The 11,728-nt window shown below is 34.3% G+C and overlaps 1 protein-coding gene across 2 annotated transcripts in view; it reads left to right on the forward strand.

Annotated features, from left to right (window-relative positions):
• The window catches only part of LOC145668460 (coiled-coil domain-containing protein 13-like), a 66,563-nt gene extending 58,612 nt beyond the window's left edge, over positions 1-7,951 (forward strand). The window contains exons 9-10 of one of the 2 annotated variants that reach the window (XM_081736351.1): positions 3,128-3,417; positions 7,408-7,951. In XM_081736351.1, coding sequence (XP_081592477.1) covers positions 3,128-3,417; positions 7,408-7,633 — 516 coding nt within the window. In that variant the 3' untranslated portion in view covers positions 7,634-7,951. The remainder of the gene's footprint in view (positions 1-3,127; positions 3,418-7,407) is intronic. The other variant, XM_081736352.1, reaches the window with a different exon arrangement.
• The last annotated feature ends 3,777 nt before the right edge of the window (positions 7,952-11,728 follow it).

The raw sequence follows: 11,728 nt of genomic DNA on the forward strand, positions 1-11,728 counted from the left end.
ATACAAATAACTTGATTTTTGGTGTGCAAATTACAAATAAAAAGCTTAAGTAGAACAAACTTACTCACTGCAATTGTATCACATTTTAGTCGTATTAGTAGGTCTGTTTCCGTTATTCTCGATTCTCTCTGTCCGACAGGGCAATGATTATAGAAGAAAAACAGGATGGACGAGAACTCCATTTGCGGCATAAAAACAGTTCAGGACTTAGGCAATACCCTTGAAAGGAGTTCCGGGAAATCATTTCTTTTGGAATCTGATCATAATACAGATTTTCGTAAAAAAGGAAGAGCGTTAAAAAAATAAGTTGTTAACTTGTTTTTCTAAGGCTTATATTTTACATTTAAATTAATAAGTAAAGCATCTAGATGGCGATAGTAAATACATTTAATACATTCAACTTAAACTCGTAATACATTTTGAGTTAACGACGTTTCATTCGTCGCTGAAAAGATAACTTCTCTCCCTCCGTTTCCTGAAAACTTTGAAAATTATAATTAATAGTTCCTTTTGTGAAAAAGGTAAATCTCAGCCCTTACATATATTCTCTTTTCGAATAATTCTTTCTCCTATATCACATTCCAGATATTCACTACCCTGAATTATTACTGTAGTAGAATTATTACAGTAACAAGCATCTCTGTTAAAGTTTAAGTGTAGGCCTATATCATAATTTTGGGCTCATTATCTCATTAATCAAAGTGTTTGCTGTCGCCTTGCTAGTATCATAGTAAAAAAGTTGATAGTATATAATTTAGACTCATTGACATACAGTATACATAACACACAATACATCCATTACATGTATACAGTAAATGCAGGGGTGCCCACAAGGGGGGGCTATGACGCAAACTGCGTCACTGAAATATTTGGGGGGGGGTAAAAATATATATAAATATGTTTGAAAGGGTGTAAAAATTAATCGAAAAGTTTTTTTGTCATGGAAAAACACCTACGGATAGGCAAATGAGGGGGGGGGGTGCGTCATGGACATGAGGGGGGTGAGCACCACTGGTAAATGTCCAGTATACAGTACATCATTAACATAATCACCTTAACATATAGTATACATTCTTAGTTTTACAAAAGAGAAACTTGTTTCTATCGATTTTTTCGAAAACTACGCATGAGTATTTACACTCACATCATTTTGTTCAACTCAATTAAATATATCGATTGTTGTATGTTCCATCTTTGGACTTTGTTTTTCGTTACACACTGACAGTGGTTTCATAAATACGGAATTTTCTTTTGCTTATAACCCCTTAAGAACCAAATTGATTTGTTATATTCTTGGGTCTCAAAATACACATTTTTTTTTTTTTGGGTACTGATTAAAGAACACAAGAACATACCTCTTTATAAGCACATACATATGTAACTGATGTATGCTGCTAGAGATCTCTAGCGAAAATCTGTACCTTATTTTCGTAGAATGGATTTTCTTGGAATGGGGAAAAAGTAACAGAAGTTATTTGAATGCCTAGGATAATATTATAGGTATTTTGCACCATAGATTTCTCGGGATATGTCCGTAAGGGGTACCAAATAGTTAGAGCCTTAAGCTCCATTTTGTCAATTATCAGAAAATACAGTTGGTTCTTACAAACCCACTTCATAGTTAACTTATCCCGACAATCAAAATATAAAAGTTTAATCACAGAGTGAACGGCGTGGCGTCATGCCACTACCTTCCGTCCCCCCATCTTTTCAGATTCACTTTTACCTCTGTACCAGAAGAAATAAAATCTGAATATTTCATTTATAACTACCCTTCCATTACAGAAGCTTTCTCCCTGAGATGCTAACTTCCCAGGTGACATGCTATTTTTTCTTGTTAATGTCATTTAAATTTTATATATCCTATGTTATATCTTTATTTCTGTTCAATTGTGTTATCCTACAGATGGTTCTAGTAATTTATTGCTTTGAGTACACTGTTTATGTATTTATGTTGTCATGTTTTTAATGTGTGTATTACATTTCAAACAATGTACTTTTGAACTAATCCAAATGGTGCTGGGCTTTAAATTCAAAAATCTGTTGCTTGACTTCCTCAAGCTAACAACTGATCTGCTCATTGACTGTTTTTAATTTATTTGAAGCTTCTTGTACAACGTTACTAGTTTCGATCCTGTATGTAATTTTCTACTTCTGTACCTAATTCGGTTCCTAACTCACTTATTTGATTTTTATAAGTTCAGTTTTTGCTTGTAATTCCGCATGGTTACACTGCATTTTTTTAAAAAAAAATTGTATGCCTAGTTTATGTACTGCATCGAGTAGTGCCTCAAATTCTGTATCAGCAGGCAGAAAGCAAACAAAATATCAAAATTTAAAAATGCATGCATGCGCGCGCACACACACACAATAATAATAATAATAATAATAATAATAATAATAATAATAATAATAATAATAATAATAATAATAATAATAAAAGTAATATTTAAGGCATTAAGTGAACTAACAAATAGTTCACATGAATCACTAGTCCTTGAGAAAGGGCGGCAATTTTTAAGAACAGAGATTCAATTCTGGATGTCTATCGTCGGACATAGCCAATTCGAGGGTTCGATTCTTCTCATTAACGATAAGTGGGGCCAAGACTGCCATAAAACGTGCTGATGGAAGGAAAAATAAGAAGTGGCCAATCCACAGATTCATCTAGATGAACCAAATTGTAAGGCTAACCACATTGAATTTCGGTAGTTAACAAAATGTATTGTAGTAAAACTTATGGTATCAAAACATTAGCATGGAACATTAGCATCCAGAGTAACTAAGCAATTACGGCTTACAATTGATATGGTACTTCTCATACTTAAAAAGAGAAAGCCTAATTTATCGTTTATAAAAGTTCATCGTAAGCTGTCATGAAAACCTAGTTTAATGGAAATCGAAATTTGAAACGCTAAAAATACATAAATCAAAACAGAAAAGTTGAAAGAATATTCATGATTATATTTGTAGATACCCAAAACTTCTTTAATTGTATTCCGAAAATTCATCTATCAGGTAAAAATTGGAAGAAAATGTTATTAAAAGTATAAGAAATTTTAAAAATAAACTACGCCTTTTTGTCTTTGTAGTTACCATTTTTTCCCCATTTTCCTCCTATCAACAGGAAGAAATCCGCATGAGATGTGCGGAGCTTCAAGCAGTGGCTCAAGCTGCAGAGGCCGAAAGAATGCGCTTGCTTGAACTCCAAACGGTACTGAATCGTCGTTTAGAAGAACAACGCAATCATGCAACTGATTTAGAAGACATGTTACGGAAAGAACGCCGGAAAGCTGCACGTCTCGAGTCCAAAGTAGAGAAGCTCCTATTAGAACGAAACAAAGCTCGAACTTATGGCCACCAACGTCAAAACGAAACTACTGAAAAGGAACTGGTCTCTGATGATCTCAAAGATAGGTAACGTGCTAGATATAGCTGTACAATTGAGCAATGTATTTCTATGTTTTATTACGTGAGTGTGCTGAAAAATAGAGCTTAGAATACATTACATTGATAGTCATCTGCAGACTATATAATCTTTGATTCAACAGATAGCATTAAAATAACTTCAGATGTAATATAGTATAAGCACTTCAACTCTTACCATAATTTAAATGGTTCATTGTTGTATTTAATACAACATAAATCGGAACCGTTTTATGGTGTTTGTAGAGAAGGCTTGGCCATTTGTTGTAAATTCCTTGCAGGATCCAGAGGCGAATTTATCATTAACAGCATAAGAATAACATCGCTTCAATGACAAGCATCTTCAAGATTATCAGAACGGGCTTATAGAATAATAAGTAATACATCTTTTACGGGGAAACAGTTTCTCAAAATTGAGGTCAAGTTAACAGATTAAACTTCCCTTTTAACCATTGAGGCTGTATGACACAGACCTAATGCCAAAAGTGAGATTACAGTTAATATTGAGTTTTCTCCTATGCTTAATATCTCTATCGAGTATGAAACCCAGAATATCGCGCACAGAAAGCTTGTGCGTTGGTTACCCGGCCACGAAAGCTAAGAACTCAGAGAGCTGCGAAATATTACTGCGTGTATCTGCTTTGTTTTATAGTTTATTCTTATTGTAACGTAGAGATTTTCTGTTAGAACTGTGAAATTATTGTGGTGAGATGAAATCTTTTAAGTTTTAAATCCCACGTTTATTCTGTGATAACGAAAATGAATGAAATTGTGAAATGAATGGCGTGGTGTTTGTCCACCACAAAAGCCCACTTGGTGCGAACTGAGATCAAAGGTATTGCAGTGAGAAAAATTCAATTGTAGAGGGTATCACAAATTTCACCTTCGTTATTTAATTTTAATGAATGTACTTTCTATTAAATATGCAGCTTCAGTCAAATTGCAAGAGGTTGTGTTACGCATTATACATGAGAAATAAAAGGAAAAATAATATGGGAGGAGTTTATGGGCCGCTTTACTTTGGACATATCCATAATCTCTTTCTATAAATTCTATAGAACTGGACGATTCCAGTGAGAAGAATGGCGTGAAGTGAATCTTTTGTTTCAAGATGTTTGACCTAAAATATAGGTGCAGTATGTTCAGTGGACTATGTGGGCTTATAAAAAGTGTTCTAGTTGTGAGAAATATGCTTGTTAGTGAATTTTGTTAATATATAATTGTAACATCCCTGTGGTATACAATTTCATTTCACTTACATTCAGGATTCACACAAAAAAGTGAAGATCGATTTCCCTGACATAAATTCTTGACTATAAATGGGAAGATATGGATTAAGTTCTATCATACACTTTTTAACGGCCTCTTTCATCCCTGAAGCCGTCCAACTCACACCTTTAATTACCATTTACATATTTGTTATGTTCAATATGAGTAACTATTATTACACAAAATTTATTTATTTCTAGACACAACAGGCTACATAACCCAATTACAATGTCCGTTACATGTATTAAGCAACTATAACATATTCAGTCATTCATATTATAATACACTTATAGTTATAATGTAGTTGCAATATTAATGTTCTTTCATCTCAATTATTTCTTAATACATTACAAAGAACTGTCTTGAATTGACTTACGCTGTTATTAAAAATATCCAAATCTATTGTGTATTTTGTTAACCTATTGTAGGTTGTACTCAATCTTCATACTGGTGACCTCTTGTTTGCATTCGTGTGTAATCTGTCACAGTAAAAAAAATTGAAATTTCCAAGACTAGTTACATTTGTAGGAGTGCGTATTTTAAATTCTTGCAGTAAATTAGCGCAGTCGATTTTATTATTAAATAACTTTATATATATATATATATATATATATATATATATATATATATATATATATATATATATATATATATATATATATATATATATATATATATCTTTGCATTGTTCGTCGCTGTTACAGACTTACCATTAAAGTTTAAATTTAAAAATTGACTATTATATGTCTTCCGATATACTTAAGTCTCCCTATATGTCAAGTACCTTAGATATTTATTCTGAACTTTTTCTATATTAGTTATGTTTGTTTTAGTGTGAGGGTTCCATATAGTGACTGCGTATTCGAGTTTTGTACGAACGTAGTGCTCATATAGCTTTTGAATAGCGGTAATACTACTAAAATCTTTACTGATCTTGATGATGAATCCAAGATTTCTGTACGCCTGGTCAATCATGTGGTTTATGTGATTGATAAATGTTAAATTTCTGTCATACACCACCCTTCAGTCCCTGACAGTATCCGAGGTTGGTAAAGTGATGCCATTCATGTTATACGAAAATTTCTGAGGGGTTTTGCGATTTGTAAAGAACATTACATTGCATTTGTTAGTGTTCACGTTTATGATGTTCTCTTTGGACCATTCCATCAGTTCATTCAAATCATTTTGAAGCATTTTACAGTCATTTAATGTTTCTATTGCCATGTATATTTTATCATCATCTACAAATATCAGCGTGTGAGAGTTTTGTATAGGCCTACTTCGCGGTAGATCATTGGTAGGAGTTTAACATGTAAGTATATAATATGTATGATACAGTAACACATACCTTGACATTGCAAATTAGACTTTTTTTTGTGCTTGAAAAACAATAAAAAACAGTCAAGAATATATTGTGAACTCTTCCTGAGCCTAATATTATCAACTCTGAGACATGTTAATCTTCACATTTACATTTTTAAACAGAATTTTGTTTTGCTTTGAGTTCTTAGATTTGTTTTACGAGAGCGTCTTTTTCTTCCTTCTTCCAATTTCTTAAATTCGGCACTTACTTTTCTTCTTTTACCTTTGATTTTACTTTCCTCTGCATTTTGGATTCGTTTCTGTTTAAGGTATTAATCATAGCGTCTCCGAGCTGAACGAATTGAGAGAAGCAATCTTCGATCAATAGGAACGGATTCCACACTTCCATACTACATAATTGCATCATGCACCCACCTCTGTGCTGCCAGACAATCTTTGATTTGGTTTTCTACAATAAGTGTCTTATTAACTGAGAACCCGCCCTACACTAAGGCATTGCCGCGGGTTAAAATTAAACATTTTCACAACATGCCACAAATCGGAATATTCTTGTTTCTTGGACATTACATTTGCAAAGAAATCATCTAACCTGATGTTGCCCATCTTCTCTTCGTATTCTCTGAAGTCAACTGCAAAAGACCCCTGGATTTCAGTACAGAAAAACATAAACTGACACTTTGCTTTCTCAGGTACAGAATAAGATTTTCTGTTATGCTCATGCAGAGTTTGTAGGATGCGTTTCATCCTAGTCTGAGCAAGTTCTGGATTATTCTTTCGTAGCCTGGGGTCCAAAGCAAGTTTCATAATGCTTTGTTTGACACAACGACTTATTAGATTTCTTAAGAGAGGTAGAAGTTCTGAATACAGGAAACAAATAAATGGTTCAAGACTCTGGTATTTCCTTTAAAATGGTTCACACACTGCTGTGACAGTTTCGAAGAAACACAATTTACACTTCATGAATTGTTTTGCACATTTAGGTCCCCTGACTTTCGCTGCCATGTTTTCATTTCCCTGACATTCTCTGATTTTCCAGAATGTGGGAACTCTGTGTATATGTCTTTCTTGGTAATGGAATTCTAACGAAGAATAGAGTATAATGATAGAAAGTATTATTCTAGAACCCTATCCTTTTATCTTCTATCAAATGTTAGTAATTATTTCTTCCCAAAGAACTTACAGAACTTCGGTTTATGATATGTATTCGAGAACCTTAAATTTCTCGTAAGCTTGAACTGCAGAAAAAAAGTCATTTTAAATGAAAACTTACCAAGTTATTTGTAAAAAAAAAAAAAAAAAAAAAAAAAAAAAAAAAAAAAAAAAAAAAAATGTTCATATATATACACAAATGGTACACACATTTAAGTTCCATTATGTTTTCTCTTTCAGGGTAGAACTACTCGAGGAAGAAGCATTGGCTCTTAGAACTCGCATCAGTTGCTTGCAGCAGGAAAGAGACGATGATCTACGTTCCTTTAGTAACGTTCTGGAAGAAACTAGAAGAACGTTTCATGAAAGTTTACAATCACTCACTCAAAAACACAAACCTGCTGAGAATGATAAGCCATCGGGACCAACTGTACGAAGATCATCCTCCATGCCAAATCCATTTTAATTCCTTGAATTAAGTACAATCTTGAAACCTTAGTAGTTGTTGATGGTGGATTGGAAAAAAGGAAAAGAAAAAATCGATCTATTTACATTTAAGCACTGCCATTTATAAACATATACATAGTTTTGTATAGGAAAAACACAAATGACCTTTAATAAAATTTGAATGTGAACTGACATACAGAAAATTATTTCTTGAAAATAAACAGAGCAAATACAAAAAGCATGGTTCAGCATGGTAAATAAGGCAGTTGAGAAAATGTATTAATTCACGTATACCACACACTTGATTTTATTAATTTTAGTTTAATCCCACGATTATGCTCTGAGGCTAAGGAAGACGATGATGATGAACGAAATGGTGGAATGAAACGGGATAACACCAAAAAAATCCACACCCATGGTGCTCGTCCACGACAAAGCCTTCCTGATTTTAGTTAATAACAATATGTATTAAATTATGGTAAATGGGAGGTGTGCATGATTTTCGCTTATATCACGTTTAACATTCCTTTTCCAACACAGGCTACATGATTTGGATGTGAGCATACAGTTCTACTTCCAATCTTCTACAAAAAGCAGGAACGCTGGCGAGGATGGTCTAAACATTGAAACCGTTGATCATGCAATGTCAGTTCTGTTTGCAGTGCTCTATGGACAGGGACAGTGTCCTAAAGGAACAGAATTCTTTTATTAAATTTTCTGGCTTTGCACAATTTTGTAAGTAATGCACAGTAATACTCTGCAATAAATGTCTGGGCCTTGGGCAGGCAGTCTATGAGTATGACTCTATCCTTTTCACAGAAGAATGTTGCAAACACCTTCCCAGCCTACTTTTGTCTCTTGAACTTGTTGAGACGAGTGGAACCTGAGTGCCACCACTCTATTGACGGTTGTTTCGCTTCAGGGTCGTAGTGGTGCAACCATATTTCAATCTACCGTTACTATTCGTGACCGAAATTGATCATTACGGTCAAAATTGGAGATGACTTCTCTTGATGCCCTTAATTTTTTACGCTTTTAATTTTCTGACAGGTTTATGGGGATTCATTTCGCCGAGAGCTTGTGCATGTCTAAGTCATTATGAATTATGCACCGACGCGTTCCCGGGAAATGCCCATAATCTCTGCCACATGGATTCCAAGATTTTCAAGAAAAATGTCATAAACTTCATCAATGATTACGAGAACAGTCACTATTTTTGGTCTTCCTGCGCGTGGAGCATCATCTGTTGAGAAATCGTCAGTTTAAACTGTGCCATCCACTTCTTCACCACTAGAATCCCGTAATATTTCACTAGTTTTCTCATGAATTTGCTTCGTTACATTTTATCGACTTTTTTCTGTCATAAAACTATGATCGATATTCATTGCAACATTCCCATGTTAAACACTGATTAACATAAATGTTAAGTAAACGATGGAAAATATCAGAATGCGTGAATTTCCACAAGAGAAGGCCATCAGCCTGTGGATAAATTAGTAAGTAAAATATAATGTAAAACTTTGTTGTAGGTTGTAAAAGTAAGGAATGATATACAGGGTGTTTCAAAACAACACCGACAACGTTTGGGAGGTGATTCCTAACACAAAGACAAAAAGTATAGACCAACTTGGGTGCACAAATGCTTCCTTTCGGAGTTACGGGCTCAAGAAAACATGAAAAAAATGAAATTTAAAGGTCCATACCTCCAAAACTATGGGACCTACCGTAGTCGGGTCAAGACTTCACTTAGGAACTGATATGTGCCCTACCCAAATATCCATGTTTCAGAATTCTAAAGTACTTACGCAACAATTTTTATAGAGGGAGTTTGGCTACGGGCATGTAATTCGATGTACTTACTAACTACCTCTATAAAATTTGTTGCGGAAGTACCGCAGGCCAAATGATAATGAAAAATGAAGGATAACCATTTCTCCAGGCTAAGATGAATCTTTGTTGTTTGGAGTGTTTTGCCCAATGAACATTATATATCAGACACATTATAATTAGTTGTGTACTTAATGTATTTGCTTATTACATACTGCATGCAAGAAGAAAAAAACAATGATCATACATGAATTACAAACTCCAACCGGAAGCAGGCTCAATCTTGCAAACGGTGCGAGATATTGAAATAATAAACGAAAAAAATCTCCCCTTTATGGTATCCCTTGCCGTTTTTATTATTATTATTATTATTATTTATTTATTTATCAAGACGTCTTTAACTTGTGTCTGTAAAGGGACATGTACAGATATTGTGAGGAATGGAAAGGAGATTCATGCTCATATGTGAATGCAGCTTGTGCATTCACATATGCAATGAGTGAATGCAATGAGTGTAGAACGCAGGTTCAGCTAGTCTTATGTAATTAAGACACATTCAATTCACAACTATGCATAAAACAACATTGTTAAACTAAACAAACTACATATTTTTCTTTTTATCACACGGTATTGCTGTCTATAAAACAATTCTAACTTTTCGACCTACAACAAATCTAAGGTCGGGGTTCAAACACTGGTCAGATGCTCTCATTCAAGTGAAACTACGGGATAGCAAAGGAAACAAAATGACATGTGAATATTCAGACAAATCAGTAAGTAAAACAACATTGATACCATAACAACAGTCCGCGCTGGGACGAGCATGGAGTCACAGGATCAACTTAGTGCTACGCGTTTCAAACTGGATATCTTGAGAGTTCTCGTACTATATCAGCTATTGTGAGCCGATTTTTTTCATTGGAAAACGTATTTAATGCAGATGGGGATAATCTTTATTTTATCCCGATATACGGGAAAGGAAGAAGTTGGGCCCCATGTTTTGTCTTCATATTTAAGAAGAAAACTGTAGAAACTAATGAAGCAATTTGAAAAATTCTTTCACTGTTGGACTGCTTATTTGTGTAGATGATGATAGGCTGTATTTTATTCCGGAATAGGAGGCCGGGAGAGCCTATATCTTTTTCTTATATTTAAGAAAAATTAGACAACCCAGTTTAAAGCTTCTCACACTATTGAAACACAGGGTGGCAGCAGCGAAGGGATTTTGCCCTTCCCTGGATTTTCGGAAGAGATTCAGTTCTTCGAAGTACATGTCAAAACGTTAGATTTACTTATTCACTTACTAAAGTAATATTTACTATAATTAATAAAGGTATGCAATGTGCATCAATAACAACATTGGTCCGCATGGATAATCTTGTTTTCAAAATTTTAGGTGTATTGAATATTTTTGAGACCGCTCATTCAGAATCTGGCACTAGTTTTCTCCTATCATCCTAGAATTACTAGCAATTCACTAGCTTGCTCTGTGGTTCATCAGGAACTCGCTACCATTGATACGGTGTAGTCCACTTACAAGCAATTAAACAGGAGATATAGTTATGAGGAAAGGAAAAAAGTTCTAAATTTAGTCCATATAATCTACATTTACCTACAAATAAAATTGTGTAACGTGCATAACAATTAATTACTATACATTGGTTTATTTCAGTTAACATATCATCGGCCATCAGGCAGAAGCCACTAACTCCAAAAACGTACGAATGGAGTTAGGTACTTCTTTCAATACGATGACAATACACACGGTGAAATACAAGACGTGATGCTAACATTGTCAGGCTAGATGTAGTAGGTGAAATTGTGATGCTAAGCGTGGTTATCGTTAACATAACAATGCCATCTGCTACATCTAGCCTCATATTATGTATCAGAACGTCGTATATTTCACCTTGTATATCGTCCTCGTACTGGAAGAAATACATAACTCCATTCGTATGGTTTTGGAGTTGGTGACTTCCGCCTGAACGCCGATATGAAGAAATGAAGTTGCGTAACACTAGAATTTCAGTTGGACTTACTTCTGTAATCCTGTACTGCTGACAAGAAATGGCAAGTCGTGGTTGCAAAAATAATCCGGACGTGTTTTGTTATATTTACAGTGAGTTTGTTTCTAATAGACAAAGGCAAGACATTACGGAAATTGTTAAAAATAAATACAATAAAATAAAGCTTATATTCATATAAAACTTGGTGACCAATCGAAACCATGGACTCCACATAAAGTGTGTTGTTCTTATGTGGAATCTTTGAGAAATTGGAGTAAGGG

Source organism: Thermobia domestica, chromosome 13 (assembly GCF_964235325.1).
Source record: "Thermobia domestica chromosome 13, izTheDome1.hap1.1, whole genome shotgun sequence".
In the NCBI taxonomy this organism is placed as follows: domain Eukaryota; kingdom Metazoa; phylum Arthropoda; class Insecta; order Zygentoma; family Lepismatidae; genus Thermobia; species Thermobia domestica.